The following is a 17876-nucleotide window of genomic DNA, read 5'->3' as shown; positions in this document are numbered from 1 at the left end:
ATTTTTTAAAAACACAAAAAAACATAAATAATGTGTCTAGAAAACAAGACCTTATGCTCCCCAGGCCCAGCTCATACACCATTCATGTGACTTTTGGGAAATTACTTTCCTTTTCTGGGTGTACTTCTCTTTATTGCAAAAAGGGAGTTTGGGATATTAACAAATAATCACTTTGGTCTTCTAGCCCAAACAAGGTAGCAGCCCCTCACCACCTCACTCCACCCGGTTTTGAAGAGGGGGCATGTGGTTGAGCACAGGGGCTCTGGAATGCCCTCTGACTTTACCACCCTGGAGGGCAGTTCTGGTGTTTATGCAGGCAGGTGGACTTGGTGCTTGACGGGCAGCCCCTCTAGAGCATGACTCAGACTCACAAATGGCTTCAGCCACCTTTCTCGGACTTGAGTGAGTTTTCACTGAAATCACTTGGAGGTGTTCTTCTCACAAGCAGATCCCTGGCAAATCCCCCTAACACTGGCTTAAGCCTCTGGGGCTTTGTCTGGCACCATTAGATGTCTAGAAGTAGACAGACTCAGGCTGGTGCAGCCGCACAACCCACCCACCACCCCACCGGCCCCCGCCACCCAAGGACTTGGTCTCATGGTCTTTCCACTCCATACATCTTTACTTGTTATGCTTGGAAAAAAAAAAAAAATCTTTACTTGTTATGCTTGTTGCCTCGAGGTTGCAATGTGGCTACTGCTCCTTGAACAAGTCTGACACACTCTCATCTACGAAGTTTGCATTTGCTTTCTCTCTCCTGGAGTCCACTTCCTTACTTCTTTCAAGACTCTCCTCCAATGTCACCTTTTTAGTAAGTGACTACTAAGGGAATGACTACAACCCACCATCACCACCTCCATCACCACTACCATCAGTACCTAGAGCTCCCCGTCTCCTTTCTCTGCTTTTTCATGGTCACACATAATGTCATCTGAACCTGCAAGAGGTTTTTCTTGTTTCTGTCTTTCTCCCCATCTTAGAGTTAAGCACCATGAAGACAGGGGCTTCGGCCTGCTCTGTTCACTGCTGTACACCAAACACTTGGAACAGAACTTAGAATACAAGGGTAACAGGTGCTCAATAAATGAGCATTTTCAGTGAAGAATGTACTTCAGGAGGTGTGTTTGAATTCTAGGCAGGAAGAGGAAAAATGGGTGTTCAGGAAAAGCAAAAACATTTCCAGAAACCCCGAGCTGACTTCCATTTACATCTCCTTGGCCAAAACCATGCCCTATGGGTGTCATCGCTGCACAGAGTCTGGGAATATGAGTATTTTCAGTTAGGTGCACTGCCCTCCTTGAACAAAATTATTGTATAAGTAAAGAAGAAGGGAAGAATGAATATTGGAAAGGCAAACTGCAGTGTCCACCACATAGATCTATCCTAGATATAATAAGGCAAAACCTCTGAGGTTGGTAATTTTAGTGCAGGTTATAAGAAAAATGGCCAGGAGAAAAAAAGAAAAAGATGATCCCAGAGCAAATTTTTCTTAAGCCATTCTGTGTGATGGATACACTGGTTGTGAACATCTGTTTTGTTGACTGCCTGGAGCACACTCCACCCCCACTGCTACCCCTGCCAACATTTTTGAGGAATATATTTCTACGATCATCACCCCGTGTACGTACGCGTGGTTACAGAAGTAGGACTCTTGGAGGTCACATTCATATATCATGCTCCCATCCATCGGACCCAAACCACTGAATTGGACACATTCCCAGCAAGTTGGCACTGGGACTTCTAAGTCTCTCCGAATGACTGAGTCATGTAAACACAGCTGTTGGCAGATGTATTTTCTAAGTCACGGTCTGGAGCAGCTGAGGACAGATCATGAACCTCACACAGACAGAAGTGCAGTGAGATAAAGAGGGTCCTTGTGGGGTCTGAGTCCCTGGTACTAGGTTGGTCCTGAGAACGTAGTCTGTCCTTACCCTTGGGGGTCCACAGCATGTTTCTGAGTGTCCTTATTTTGTTCAGGCCAGCTTAAGTGAATCTTTAGTAGTGGCAAAGTTCTAATTAACACATATTCAGCCTTAGGCAACTGAAAACAGAAGAAGTGACTCTGTGGAGATCAGGTGCCCAGTCACAGAGGAAGAAGAGAAACCTGGCACTTGCCTTATCAACAAAGCTGTCTACAAGAGACCCCAGCCAAGGGTAAGCTTCTGCCCTCTGGCTGTTTCATTGGAATTCTGGCTCAGCCACTCAAGTGAGCCCACAGCTAACAGGAGGAATGAGTGGCTTTAAAATAGGATCTCAAGGCTAAGGGTCTGGAAATTTGGTTTATTCCCAGCACTCTTCCCTTTTGTCCCAGGCTTGCACTACTTGTAGAACATGTAGGGTGCCTATCAGTTCCGAGGTGCAGATGGGCTAGTGAGAATCAAAAATTACAGGTTTCACAGCCTTATCACTAAGCCCACATCTTTAGCCAAGTTAGTTAATTTCCCTATATCTCATCTGTAAACTAGGGACAATAACTCCTACCTGGGAGAACTACAGGTGTATAAAGATTGGGCTTCCCAGGTGGCACTAGTGGTAAAGAATCTGCTTGTCAATGCATGAGACATAAGAGACGCTGATTCGATCCCTGGGTCAGGAAGAGCCTTTGTAGGAGGGCATGGCAACCCGCTCCAGTATTCTTGCCTGGAGAATGCCTTGGACAGATGAGCTTGGCAAGCTATAGTCCATACCCCTTGGACAGAGGAGCTTGGGGGGATACAGTCCATAGGGTCACAAAGAGTTAGACACTACTGAAGCAACTTAGCATGATAGCAAATTATTGATACCTAAAAATACCTGACCAGTTCCTAAAGCAGCAGAGCCCTGGAACCCTCTTAGATCTCAGGGATGGAGCCCAGTGCAAAGGAAGGAGGCCCCTCCAGGAAACCATCAGTGTGACCATTTTATGTTATTTTGCTGTGCCACGGGGCCTGTGGGATCTTAGTTCCCTGACCAGCGATCTAACCTGGGCCCCACCACTAGACTGCCAGGCAAATCCCCGGGCTTCACATTTTTTTAGCAGCAACTACTTCTCATTTCCTGTAAGACTGCCACACTACAGGGAGCCAGCAGATGAACTCAGAGGGAGGAAAAGAGGCCCTGGGAAGACAGGGTAAGGGAAAGCTAGCTTTTCATTATTTTAATTCAGTACCACCATGTGCCAGGCATATGGATGTGCTTTTCCCACACTATTGCCCGTTTTCATCTCTCTTGGCTGATAGAGAAACAGAAGGGGCAGAGCTGTGAAATGATACTGACAGCTAATGTGGACAGCATCTAGGCAGTTCTGAAATCTGCTCATAGCTCGAAACTAACTGGGAGGGGACTGCTAGCCTAGAACACGAACAGCTGCTGCCATAACTCAGGCACAGGCTTCAGCCTAGGGCCCAAGCCCTGCCCCTTTGGCCCCACTGCTCAGATGGAGCCCCTGTTATGAAGTAGCCAGTGTTCCCAGGTGCTGATCACTCCCGCTGGGCTCCAAATACTCTTGAACCCCTCTTGGAAAAAACCAAGGAAGAGAAAGACGGGAGACCATAAAGAAGAAACGCAGAGAGAGTCAAAGGGAAGAGAAGGCAGGCAACCAGCTTTGTAACGATACTCATTCCTTTATTATCGACTGTGTTAATTTGAACAGGGCTGGGGCCTGCAGGCTGCTGGCAGCATTGAGCTGCAGGTGCATTTCAGCTTGACAGAGAGATCTCATCCTAAGCCAAGGAGACAGAGGGTAATGTTTTATATATATATTTATATATTACATATGTCCTGTATTGTCAACTGTATAGAGTGAAAAGAACAGGCCACTGCATTGTTAATCGCTGTCCTAAATAAAGACCATAGCAACAGACATGGAAATTTGGTCCTAATCAAGGCCCTTACTTTGTCAACCAAGTGTTGGATACATCAAAAGGAAAAGAAGAGAAAGAGAGACGGAGAGACTGAGATCCAGCCACCCCGGTGGCCCTGTTCCCAGCATATCTTACACGGAGTGTAAAGTGTCCCCTGTGGAGGTAAACACACACACACATAAACACGCGCACACACACACACATACACAAAACTGCAGGCAGGAGCTCCTCCTCTGACCACACCTCGGGCCCAGCCCTCCGACTGGGGGTGGGGAAGTTGGGTACATTGTGCTATAAGACTGTGAAGGTCAAGTGAGCAGACAATGCAGAGTCGATGTGTCCAAGTGATGAATAAGGATAACACATGAGGCTTCATCCACAAACAAGAAAGAGGTCAGTGGGAGAGGCTGCCCAACGCAGGCCTGGAGGTCCCTCTGTGCCCAGGCCACCTGGAAAATTTCTACACACCACTCCTGTCCTAGCCACAGCCAAATCTTTGATCTGAATCCTGAGTCTCAAACCATCTTCTGGGCTCTGATGAAAAATGTTGTTTCCTTGAAGGACAGGCGCCAGTGGAAAACGAATGGCCCAACCACCTGGTGTCATAGTTACAGCAGCAATTATAGCATCATTGAAGTAAACCAAACCACAGCTTGGTCCTCAGGGCAGAAATTGAGCTGTGTGCAAGAAGGGTTCATTTCCTGCTGGAAAGAGAATAACCAAGTAGTCACTCCCCACCGCCACCTCCCACACACCAAATTTCAGGCAGCCCTGTCAGTTGCATGCCTTTCCCTAGTGACTAAACTCCTCATATTCTAGTGACTGGAGACTCCATATTAGGTTGTTTTGCAGTCCCAAAGTATGTGTTTTCATTCATGACTACCTCTTCACTCTTCCACCAAAATATACACTTAAAAGGTAAGTCAATGAAAATTAATCTTTCTTTTTGGTAGAAATTCACCCGAGATACCCAGAGGCATCTTGGGATGTCACAAAGGGAAGTGAGAGGATTTCCTTAGGGACCAATTTGTACAATGCTGAAGGGTCAGTCTTGTCAACAAAACAGTGCCCAACAAATGTGATTCAGGAACAGGGGTAATGGCCAGAGTTGGCAGGTTGTGCCTGTGTCTCCATCTCCTGTGCTCCATGAGTGGGGAGAAGCATCAGATTCCGGTACCTTTGTTTAGCCAGAGAGAGGACACTGATCCTCCCACTAGTAGCGGGGATACAGGCAGCTGCAGGGAATGATGAGGGCTGGAAGAAGTAGCATCTCAAAGATGGAGAGTTGGCCTGATTCCTTGTCGGCCAAAGTGACTTCTCAGAGGGAATGGAAACAAATGGACGTCCCTTGATGACTGTCCACACTGTCTCCATTACTGTCCCATGTCCCGGAGGTCCCGAGGAGGCAGCGACTGGTCGGTTCACAGTTCCCTTCCCCGAGTGGGTAAGGTGGGCAGGAAGCAGTTCGGGAAGCCATGAGTTCTTGCCAAAGCTGAAAAGCATGGGCTGTGCGGATGGGGTCACTGGAGTCCTTGGTCAGGAGCCCGAGAAGAGGAAAGAGACTGTTTGAAGCCCGGAAAGCAGAGAGTGGGGCTCTCCCTCCGCTGGGAGCACACGCTCACCATCAGCAGGATGGATATCTCCTGTCTTCAGCACACATCTTGTATTTCTGTAGTCCCAGAAAGCGCTTAGCAGCTGCTCACCGGCAGCACAGGAGGAGATGGGAGATTCCGGGACAAGCCAGGTAGAAAAAAATACACACAGGCACCTGCGTCTTCCCTTCTGGGCGCAACTGACTAGAAGGAGAGTGAGGTCTGACTGGCGCAGCGGGGTCTAAAGTCAAGAGGAGGAGGAGGCTGGGCGGTGAGCACGGCAGGGTCAGGCGAGGGCTCCTTTCCCACACGAACCGAGTTCCACGAATAAATAACATTAATTAAATAAAGGAGGCCAAGAGCCAGCAGAGGCACGCCTGCCGGGGTCCCCCACCAACATACGCACTCGCACATGCGCCCACACACGCACACGCACGCACGCACACCGAGCGGCAGCGAGATGAGCCAGGGTTGGCCACCCTGTCCCTGGGGGTCCGGGCGGGGGGGATGGGGGGGACGGGGCAAGCCCGACGGAAGGTTGTCACTCGTGGTCAAGCACTGTCGTGGGACGCAGAGCAGCAGAGGCGGCCAGCGAGGCGTGTGCGGTGGGAGGTGGAGGCCGCTGAGGACTCTGGCACCTGCAGGGGTGCGGATGAGGTTGGGGGGTTGGGGGTGCAGGAAACAGAAAGAAGTGAGAACTTTTCTTTGCCTCATCCTGTCGCTGTAGGAACTCAGCCCCCGCAGCCCCAATTATCAGTCTCCCTTCAAGCCCTTTGGGTACAACCACAACCCTCCTCAACGTCCACCAGCCCCCCGCATTGTGGTTTCCGCACTAAATCCATTGCTCACTCTGACCGTGATGGTACTGACCAGGATCTGGACTTCCGGACTTTAGATGTTGAAGGTCTTTCCAGAAAGCTGTCCAACCGCATGAGCCTCTCCATGTGTAGTGCACGGGGGTCTTGGTCTTGGTCATGAGAGAATTCCATCTCAAAGACCGCTGGCGGGGACACATCCAACTCCAGAAACATGATGTTCTCAGCCTGTGGTGGGAATATCAAGCCAGAGGTGAGCACTAGTCCTGATGGCCAGCATCTTCTGGCACTCGGGGAGATAATGGGAGTAGCAAGGGTAACGAGGCAGGTAGAGGAAGCAGAGGTTGCAAGCATCCACCCACCCTTTCTATTTCCCAGCTGCTTACCCTGTACCTGGGGTGGGACCCCATTGCCATGGCAACCCGAGCATACTGGCTGATCGGCCTCTTGTAGCCCACTGCAGACGTTGGCCGCTTCTTCATTTGGCTGCTATTGCTGTAGGGAAGAGGCTATATTTTAAATGAGTTTCCTCTGAACACAAAGGGAGAGTGATATCATGAAGGATTACATATCATTCAGGTAGTCAGGAGGCCGCACAGACTGCCAGTTCTGGAATTTGCTTCTCTTTGCTGTAATACCATCTGATGACTCAAGAGAGTAATAACACAAAAACACATTCATCACTCTTGTTGCTTCAATTTTTTTCCACAGTGAAAAGGTCTGACTGAAGACTGGAATGAAGAAAGGCAATCCAATCTTATTTTAGCTGTCAGACTCACAGACTGACTTCACATACTACACAAAACCATTAATTAGTGGTCCTGCTTTTCATTTTCTTTCATAGGTTTTAACACAATAAAATGATTAGAAACTCAAGTGTGAAATGCAAGAGTTCCAAAATAGCCAAAACAATCTTGAAAAAGAACAAAGGGAGAAGAATCACATTTTTCCAGTTTCAAAACTTATTGGTAGTAGTTTAATCGCTAAGTTGTGTCCAACTCTTTTGCAACCCCATGGACTGTAGCCTGCCAGGTTCCTCTGTCCATGGGATTCTCCAGGCAAGAATACTGGAGTGGGCTGTCATTTCCTTCTCCAGGAGATCTTCCTGACGCAGGGATCGAACCCAGGTCTCCTGCATTGCAGGCAGATTCTTTACCAACTGAGCTATAAGGTAAACCCCTCAGAACTTATTACAACATTGTAATTCAACTATACATCAATAAAAAAATTAAAAATTTATTACAAAGTTACAGTAATCAAGGCTGTGTGATACTGGCATAAGGAAAGACATAAGGATCAATGGAACAGAATTAAGAATCTAAAAATAAACCCTTATATTTATTACAAGCAACTGATTCTCTATAAGGGTACCAAGACTACTCAATGGAGCATGAACAGTCTCTTCAGCAAATGGCACAGGTACAGTTGGATAGCCACACACAAAAAAAATGAAGTTGGATTCTTCCCTTGTACTATATATAAAAAACTAACTTAAAAATTAATCATAGACTTCAGTGTAAGTGCTAAACCTATAAGACTCTTAGGTAAAACAAAGGAGCAAATCTTCATGACCTAATAAAATGGGAGAAATTATCTGCAAATCATCCATGCGATACATGAGTTGTATTTAGAATCTAAAAATAACTCTTATAAATCAACAATAAAAAGACAAATAATCCACTTTAAAAGTGAACAAAGGATTTGGATAGCCATTTCTTCAAGGAAAATATATAATGGCCAATAAGCACATGAAAAGATGCTCAACACTATTAGTTATTATGAAAATGCAAACCAAACACACAGTGAGATACCACTTCATGATATCTCATTGGTTACTAAGTTAACTATAATCCTGGAAGACAGATAATAACACGTTGGTGAAGATACAGAGAAATTGGACCCTCCAGGCATTGTTGGTGGGAAAATAAAATGATGCAGCCTCTTTGCAAACAGTACAGCAATTCTTCAAAAAGTTAAACATAGAGTTACCATATGACCTGGTGCTTCCATTACTAGAGGTACATAGTCAAGAAAACTGAAGACATATGCCCTACAAAAACTTGTACATGAAAGTTCCAAGAAGAATTATTCATAACAGCCAAAAAGTAGAAATAACCCAAATGACTATTTATGAAAAATAAACAAAATGTGGAATATCATAGAATGGCATATTATTCAGCAACAAAAAGGAATGAAGGACTGATGCATGCTACAACGTAGAAGAACCTTAAAAACATTTTGCCAAGTGAAAAACAGTAGATATAAAAGACCACATGTTGTATGATTCCATTTATATGAACTATCTGGAATAGGCAAGTCCATAGAGACAGAAAGTGGACAGACTGGTGGTTTTCTAGGGATGGGGACACTGGGGAGCTAATGGTTTTGAGGTTTCTTTTCAGAGTGATGAAAATGTTCTGGAATTAGACAATGGTGTTGTTATATAACTGTGAATATACTAAAATCCACTGAATGATATACTTTAAAATGGTAAACTTTATGTATGGGTTATATCTCAATAAAGCTATTACTTATAAAACAAACAAAACTCAGGCTTGACTTTTAAAACATGCATATTCTTTGACCCAAATTCCCATTCCTAGGAATTTCCCTAAGGAAATAATCAGAGATGGGGACAAAAATTTGGGATGTTTGCTGCAATATTATTTACAAGTGCAAACAATTAGAAACAAAATATGCACCAGAATGGACAAGTTAAATTATTATTCAGTCATGTGAAGGAATATTATGCAGTTACATTGTTTTTGGCTTTATGTAACCATGAAAAGATTTCTACAACATATTAAGTAAAAAAGCAAATAAAAAGATGAAATTTGTTTCGATCTTAAAGAAGTGTGTATACATGTGTGGATGCTTAGAAAGAAGTTTGGATATTCAATGAAATGTTAATAGTAATTATCTTTGGATGGTTTTACAATTTTTAAAATGTATGTGTATAAGTTAATATCTAATAAGTTATTTCAAATACTCAGAAAACCACAGAAAATAATATATATCTGTTTACATACCATTCAGTTTTGCTAAATTTTAACATTTTGTTATACTTAACACCAAATCTTTTTTGAGAAGTAAAATGTAGGCACAGTTTTTAAGACTTTCCTTCAAAAAAAAAAAAAAGACTTTCCTTCTCCAGAATTAAACCCTCTCTTGAGTTTGGTGATTATTAATGTCAGGCATGTTTTAATATTTATTTATATATGTATATGTTCATAAACAATATATAGTATTATATGCCTATTTCTAAATTTTGTACTGTATAGTACAGATACATTTTTTGTGTGCCCAAAAATGTGTTTAATATTTATCCATGCTGCTCTAGATTAGATGATTACAGTTTAATTATATTGATTGTCTTAAGGTTTTAATATAGCATTTTATGTTTTTTATATATTCTCTTGTTGATGGACATCTAGGTCAATTCCTTTTTCTCTCTCCCTTTCTATTTAACACAGTGCTATTGTAAAGATTTCTGTATGTATAGGTATCTTTAAGTATATATTCAACAGTTTCTTTGGGGTATATATCAAGGAATGGAATGGTTCCAACGTGCATCTTCAGTTTTACTAAATATTGCCAAAGTGGCTACATACCTATGAGAAAGTTCCCATTGCTTTATATTCTGGCCAACACATAGTATGTTAGACTTTTTACTCTCAGCAACTTAATGAGTATGAGGTATTTGATTATTCAAAACAAATAAAAATAGGAAAGAAAACAACATTTATTTCCACTAAAAAATTAACAGGGTTTAGAGTCAGGCAGATCCAAGTTTGAATGTTGGCTCTGCCCCTTAGGCTTTGTTACCTTGGGAAGCAGCTTATTATCTCTGAGCTTCATATATCTCATCACCATCCTGCAGAACTGCTGAGATTAACAAGAGAAGCACGGAGCACAGTACACTGCAAGCGTTCAACACACGGCAGCTGTGATGATTATTTATTCTCAGCTCCACTTGCTAATTTCAAACAGGGATACAAACAAGCAATGAAAAAAGCCAAAAGGCAGACAGAAGACAAGAAACAGGCTGAGTAACTCAGAGATAGGACATTCTGTCCTTGACTAGAACAAGCCGTGCAGGACCTGACAGAACAAGGCCAGCCTTCTGCCACAATAAGTAGTCTCAGGTTTTATACAAAAGAATGCTGGGCTCCACTTGGGGTTCCCACCAACCCCTCTTCATAGATGAAAAGGAAGGAAGGAGGAAGCTGTAGAAGCCCCAGCTTGCTCTGCTGCTGTGGACCCTCTAAGAGGTGGGGAGGCGGCTTTTGGCAGAGAGGAGCAGAAAAATCAGTAAAATAATAGCTTATCATTTATAAGGTGTATCTCTGCATCTCATTCAAACTTTACAACAACCTCCTGAGGAATAGCTTATCATTTATAAGGTGTATCTCTGCATCTCATTCAAACTTTACAACAACCTCCTGAGGTTCAGACGGCTCAGACGAGGAGACTGAGGCTCAGAAAAGTGAAATGCCTTGTGCGCCCAAGGTCATACAACTAGGAAGAGACTGGAAACTGAACCTTCCCAAATACTCCTTTTAGGATGCCACACTGTCTTTCAGGAGCACACACAGAACTGTCTGGGCCTCAGCGTGCCTTGAAGGCTGCAGGCTCTGGGAACAGGACAAGTGAACAGGGCTGGACGAGCAGAGCCGTGGATCAGTGTGAATTGGCAGCCTGACCCACTAAAGATGCCAGGGCTATTCTGGGTGGCAGGAGGGAAGAAGGGGGTGGGGGAGGGGAGTCTGTAATTGGGACACCAAACTTCCCATCTCCTCTCTCTCTGCCCCAGGCCTACTTTCCATGATTGATCCCTGTGTAGTAAGCAGGTTGTGGCTGACAGCCCAGAATGGAGGCCTGGCTCTGGAGTATCCACCCCTCCCTAAAGAAAGCCACAGCAGTTTTCCTGTGCTTAGTAGATCCTCAGAGTTCTCTTAGGACCCTTTCTCCACACAGCTTCTATCACAAGATTATATGTATTCTCCCCTTAATATTAAAAAATCAGTCCCATCTCAGAGGCTGATCCCAATCTCATTGCCAGCTGTCTGCTCACCATACCTTTCTTCTGTTCTGAAAACCAGCAGGCAACATCATAGGGTGTGTTTTCTTTTTCCACATCCTTTACAAGCACCCACCACAGCAAATCTGACTTTTCTCCATGATCGATCAGGTCCCCCCGTCCCTATGGGTCAGCAGTCCACCTTGCAGCATCCCTTGGCACATCTGAACTCCCCCCGCCCCCTTCCCACGGCTCCTCCGTATGGCTCACCGCCTGCCTGGGAAGGCAAAAACTTCTCCTTGTTTCAGATTCTTTTTCAGTCTTCACAGGCCTGGGAACAAATCTAGGGACTCAACCCAGAGCTGAGAACATTTTGACTGAGGTAAACTTTGCCTCTGTATCTAAACCAGCTTAACCTTCTATCCTTATTCTGTTTAGAGCAAGGAATGCTCTCTCTAAACTTGGAGGCAGCCCGATTTTAAAATCAAAATCTAAAACAAAAGCAACAAATCAAACTGTCCTTCTATGGCACTTGTAAGGGATGATGACAAATTGGTTTCTCTGAAGTCCCCAAAATCATCATGTTGGCTTATTGGTATGACAGCAACCATTTATGGACCATCTCCTCTGTGCGAAGTAGTGGCCTAGAACATCCCCCCACCTCCCCAACACACAGACACATGCGCATTATTTCATTTCAATCTTGACAGTCCTGCAGGGATTTTTGTTACATTATCCCGACTTTGCAGGTGAAGAAACTTGGGTTCAGAGAAGTTAAAAAACCCTCTCAAGGCAGAGCAGGGACCAGAATTCTGAATGTTCTACATCCCAAATCCAGTCTCTTTCTACTGCACCATGATGCTCTGAAAAGAATCTAGAGTGGCCAGGAATGCAAAGAGCAAAGGACTAACGTTACAAATAGAATTTTTGAACTGCAAACCATGGGCTATAGCTGCCAAATATAACTGCCAAATATACAACCCTTAGAAGACAGTTGTGTATAAATACAATTAAAAATAAAGTCTATTATGAGAAGCCAAACATAAAAGGTCCTACTTGTAAAACTGTGATGGTTGAAGGTGGCTGCGAAGATTTTTTTCCCAAAGTAACTTTAACCAAAATTATTTGTGATTATGGAACAGACCTCACCTGAAGTTACCTTGTATCAGAGAGAGACAGTGGAGAAAAAAGAACACGGGACAGACTTCCAAAATAAGTTGACATGAGTGTGTTTCAAGAGCTCCCCGACAATAACTCCTTGTTTTAGAAAGAAGCGCGGGTTAGAGTGTGGGGGTAAATGCCTGCAACTAGAAAAGAGCAAATGTTTTTTCTAGCAAAGCTTTCTAGAGGGACAGCATGACTTTAGATAATTTCTTTCCAACAATGCTTTTGTCCTCTCATTTTGAGCAGCCTTCAGTGTCTCATCCGCAGACCACCACAGGCCAAAGTGAAGCAGAATAATCCACAGGTGAATTGAGCAAAGGAGACAATGCCTTCATTAGTTAAATATGTTTTGGGACAGAAGAGGTTTTCAGCCCCGATCAAGTTATATTGCAAACAGTGGGACCCAGTCCTCCCAGAGAGGCAGCTTGTTCTACAGTCTCAGGCCCCAGAGCTCCCCGAAATGGGGGAAGCTGCATCCAAGGCCCTCCCCCTCTGGCTGTGAAAGGAGGGGCTTGGGGTACAGACCCAGGCCAGTGACTCTGACACCAGCATGCTAACCCTGAGGCTCTCTGTGCTGAGTCATTATCTCACTCGGGAATTCCAATTAGGAGCAAAGTGTTTTTACTTTATTTTAACCACCAACTGCTGCGGAAAAAAATTGCTTTCATAAAAATCTTCCTAGAACTGTTAATACTTCTCTGTTGTATTTCTGTGGTTTTTTTAAAGTTCTGACATAAATATTATTTATTGCAGTTACCAGACAATGGACAGGTGACATTAAAAAAGAAAATAATTTGGAGCAGTAATTCAGAATAGCATGTAGTTGACTACCTGGTATTTATTAATGTCTTTTTGAAGTAATTTACTTATTGGAATTTTTTTCTTAAAGAAATCTATAATACCTGTTTATATCAACCGTATTTAAGTACAGTGGAGAACACTGGGATGTCACAATTGCCTTAATACCTTTTACCCTCACCCAGATTATTTTCTACACAAAATATATACTCTGCTTTCCAAAGAGGTATATACAGATTCTGTATGAAATAGCATGGTTAAGTTGTGAATATACTTATCCATAACTTTGAAAAAGCTTGTGAAAGTATTTATATGTTTACAATTTTACTATAAAATTTTATGGGAACACAGTCCATTTGGGATCCAATCAGAAAGCTGCTAATGGAGACATACAAATGCGGGCTGGTGAACAACTGTATGCAGACATACATACAACAGGGTATGTATGTCGAGGTTGTTCTTCCCAAAAAGTTATGGAAATGAAAACACTACAGAGTAAGCTAAAGCAAGCAGCTTTTGAGGAATGAGCCAAATTTTTAGGCTTCCCAAGGACAAAGAAAACACTGAATCTTTCTCTCTTTGCCTTACTAGGCAGGACAGGGAATAATTCAACAGTAAGCAAAGATACCAACTGGAGGACTTCTATTTTATAAGCTGTTACTTGTATCTACTCTAAAAATTGTTTAACATGTCCTATTTTAAGACAGCTGTTTTAATTTTTTTGTCTGTGTATGGTTTTTCAGTGTATGCAAACCATTTTATTTTTGCAAAAAAAAAGTTATTTTAAAAGTTTTAAAAATTTTTAGTTATTTGAGTAAAAGGAAGAAAGTAAACTTAAAAAAAATAAAGAATGGAAATTCATAAACATTAAGCAGAAAGTGTATTTTAGCTGCAGGCAAAGTACCACCATGCTTTGAAGTCTGGATTGTGTGCTTAGGCAGTCAAGTAAAAATTGCAGGGCCAATGTTTTGAGAAACGAATAAACTCCTCTGAAGCATGAAATTTTCAAAACTCAAATCAAGATCCCTTTTCAGTTCCAGATTAAAGGAAGAGGCATGATGATTAAATGCAATGCACCATCACAGGTGGCCTGGTGCAGGTGGGGAAGAATTGCCTTAATGGATATTATTGAGCTAACTGGCTAAAATTGAATATTGCTTGTTGTGTATTCGTCTGGTGTCAATACAGAATTTCCTGAATCTGATCACTGTACTGTGGTTATGTAAGAGAATGTCCTCATTCAACTTAGGAAATACTGGTAAAGGGTTGACTGTCTGCAACTTAATCTCAAATTGTTGGGGGCAAGGGATTAATCAAGCAAGATGTGGCAAGATGCTAACAACTGGGGAGTTTTGGTGAAAGGCACACAGGAATTCTCTGTATTATTCTTGGTTTTCAAAATTAAAAATCCAAATATAAATAAACTATACCCCAATAAAATTTTTTTAAAATAAAGTTAGCCAGTAAAGCAAAAAAAAAAATTTAAAAATGCCTTCTCAGAGCTTCCCTCATCCACCTCTGTCTAATATAAAGAAATTCCTCTACCTACAAACTTTCAGCTCAAGAACCTTGTAAGCACAAAATAACCTTACAAAGCAGAAGCCTCACCAGCTTCTTCCAGTAGATGGCAATGGAACAGTAGCTTCTGAACCTAGCCTCCCAGTAGAATCAGCTGGAGGCTTTGAAAAAACAATTTTTTTAAAAAAAAGTCCGGGGATCCACCCACAAGACCCCTCAAATCAGATTCTCTGGAGCCCAGCTCAGAGGTGATTCTAGATGCAGCCAGGGTGGAGAACGTCTGCAATAAATGATATACTACTACAGGTCTCCACTTAGATTGGAAAGGTAGATTTTAAATCCAAACTGACAAAACAAAAAAAATCCAAACTGACACCATTGAAAAGTCCTTTACTCATGAACTGGCTGCTTACAAACTTACACAGAGGGTATGTATGTCAAGATTGGTTCTTCCCAAAGAGTCATGGAAATGAAAACATTGCAGAATAAGCTAAAACAAGCAGCTTTTGAGGAATGAGCCAAATTTTTAGGCTTCCCAATGACAAAGAAAACACTGAATCTTTCTCTTTGCCTTACTAGGCTAGGAGATGCGATAATTCAACAGTAAGCAAAGATACTGATTGCAGTATCTTTGGGCAGGATCAGCTCTTCAGAAAGTAGGCAAATCAAGTAGGCAATCTGATGCTCCAGTGAGGAGTTACGGATTTCTAAAATTAGCTTCCCACTCCAGCTTTGGGGAGACTCTTGCCCTAACTTGGTATTAATATTCCTAGGATAAAGAATTGCCAGGGAAGTGCACTGGTGTCCAGCCTCTGGAGCACCCCTGTACACAGATTTTCAACAAAGGGACAGTGGTTCAGCTGGATGTGCCTGCCCAGGCTTGTTCTTCAGGGCCACCAGCAGAGGGAGCTGCACACCCAGCCAATGGATGCAAACTAACAGCTAGGATGTGGAAACAGGTGGAAATGCTGAATCACCCAGCTGAGTAAGGCTACAAAGACCTCACCTGTCTATCATTTCTTGATCTGACTCCTTTTCTGTATTCCCCACTTGACTGTCAGCTCTGACTGTGTCTTATTGACCTTCTGTCTGCACAGTCTCCCACAGTGTCCAACACACAGTAAGTGCTTGGCAATATTATATATTGATGCTGTTTTGGGCATCTGACAAACGAATATTCACCAGGCTGGCCAAACGTTGGCCAGCTAGTATTTTCCGGACCAACGAGACACTGTATTTGATGTTCCTTCCTTTACAGAGATCCCTGTATTTGGTCCTGAAAAAACCCATCCTCCATCTCCCCCAAGCGCCTGGCAACCCCCAACCAGGGGTGAGCTTCAGAGTCCCTAGGCCCAGACAGCGGGATGAGACTCACGCTCCACTGGGAACAAGGGGCTGGAACTTCCACTGCTCCTCCTCGCAGTCTAGGAAAAGCCGGTTCATGATCTTGTTCTTCTCCTCTGGGGGGATGAAGTTCTCGATGATCAGGTACCTGGGAGCAGGAATGAGGTAGAGATGGGGGTTTGGGGAGTGAGACCACACAGTGTAGGTGAAGGTTGCAAGAGGAGCAGCAAGACACAAACAGGCAGAGGAAACAGAGAAAATGGAAAAAACAAAAAGTCGGGGGGAGGGGGTCCCTAGAGAAACAATAGAGCCTGGAAATCACAGTTTCTCATGCAAAGACTATAGACTCAAGGCCTTAGGAGTTACCTCTGGCCAACACCCAACATGCCCTTTACAAGGTTCATCTAATGCAGGCAGAGGACAGGAAGGAGAAAACAGGAGGTAGAAGATACTCCAATGGGTCCCTCCCCCACCCCTCAGACACCTTCCATCCCTATGGGTCATGGACATGGGTGAGGAGTCAGAACTGAAGCCTTGGGCACAGACAGGAGCCTGGCAGGGGGAGGCCCGGAGCCTGGGATGGCTGTGCGGCCCAGCTGGGAAGAGAAGGGGCCTACTTGAGCTTGAGTTCCCGCGTCTGCTCATTCTGCGCCTCCTCCAGGTCCTGCCGCACGCGGATGTACTCATCATGCTGGTCCTGGATCTCCGCCTTCACCGCCTGCAGCTTGGCGTAGAGCTGGCGAGGGAAAGTGCAGCTCAGAGGCGGTACGGAGTGGCACCCAACGAGGCTCGACTCCCCCAGCTCAGTCCAGGATGAGGCCAGGGTCCCCGTGTGAATGTCCCTCCATCCACCGGATCGGGTTATTCCAAGGGCTGCCCAGCCCTCCTACGCTGTGACCTGTCAGCCTGCTCACTCGCAGCTGCTGTCCACATCGTGCAATGCTCAAGTTTGATGGGACCCGGGGAGCCTTCTGGTCCAACATCCTCTTTTTACAGACGAGGAAATTCAGGCACAGGTTTGCTCAAGGTCACACAAGGTGAAGAAGAGCCTGATTCAGGACCCGAGTATCAGGACCACTGGTCCAGGGCTCAGGAGAGCCTCAGCCAGGTGGAAGGTGGCCCATCCCACTCCAGCCTCTCCAGTGGCTCTCAAAAGGAGGGGTGTGGGGAGGGCAGTCCTGATGCCCCTGTCCGTCCCACTCCTACCACACCATGAGGTGTGGAAACTGGAAACTGCCGCTGGAGCTGGGCCTCCGCAGGGCCTGCTCTGGCGCAGCCACCTCAGCAAACTAAGGGCTTTCCAGGCTCTTCCAGAATCCAGCTGGAATCTGCGGCTTCCTGCCCTAGGCCCTCAGCTCATGCACATGCCATTCCCTGGCCATGGACCTCACAGGGTCCTGGTGGCTGATACTCTCATCTCTGGAGGGCCTTGTGCTTCCTCTCTGAGCTCTCCCAGGCTCAAGTCTCCACTCCCCTGGCCTGCTCAGTGCCTGACTATCCAAACGGTGACTCAATGGTGGCACCACAGTAAAGGGGGAAGTGACCCGGGAGCACGAGGGGGGCAACCCTGCAGAGCAGAAGAGAAGGCGTTCCCAGCCTCTCAAGCCCCTCCTGAAGCAAGAGAAAAGGTTCTATTCCACCCAGACCCCTGCATCCCCTGGCTCCTCACCCCAGCACCCAGGCAACGTAACTCAAGGGGTCAGAGGTTCAAGCAAAGTGTGGAGGGGTCGCTAAAGTACACCGCCTTTGGGCAGGTGACTGCCAGGCCCTCACACCCCGACCC

At 44.7% G+C, this 17876-nt stretch overlaps 1 protein-coding gene across 2 annotated transcripts in view; it reads right to left on the bottom strand.

The window, feature by feature from the left end:
- Positions 1-3582: 3582 nt before the first annotated feature.
- The window catches only part of KIF3C (kinesin family member 3C), a 33750-nt gene continuing 19456 nt past the window's right edge, over positions 3583-17876 (bottom strand). For both annotated transcript variants that reach the window (XM_020913859.2, XM_070450698.1), the window contains 5 exons: positions 16711-16829; positions 16125-16241; positions 6636-6744; positions 6305-6477; positions 3583-6072 (listed from right to left, as the gene is read on the bottom strand). In XM_020913859.2, coding sequence (XP_020769518.1) covers positions 5976-6072; positions 6305-6477; positions 6636-6744; positions 16125-16241; positions 16711-16829 — 615 coding nt within the window. In that variant the 3' untranslated portion in view covers positions 3583-5975. The remainder of the gene's footprint in view (positions 6073-6304; positions 6478-6635; positions 6745-16124; positions 16242-16710; positions 16830-17876) is intronic.

This window comes from Odocoileus virginianus, chromosome 2 (assembly GCF_023699985.2).
Source record: "Odocoileus virginianus isolate 20LAN1187 ecotype Illinois chromosome 2, Ovbor_1.2, whole genome shotgun sequence".
NCBI classification, from domain to species: domain Eukaryota; kingdom Metazoa; phylum Chordata; class Mammalia; order Artiodactyla; family Cervidae; genus Odocoileus; species Odocoileus virginianus.
This window is presented reverse-complemented; position numbering and strand designations above follow the sequence as displayed.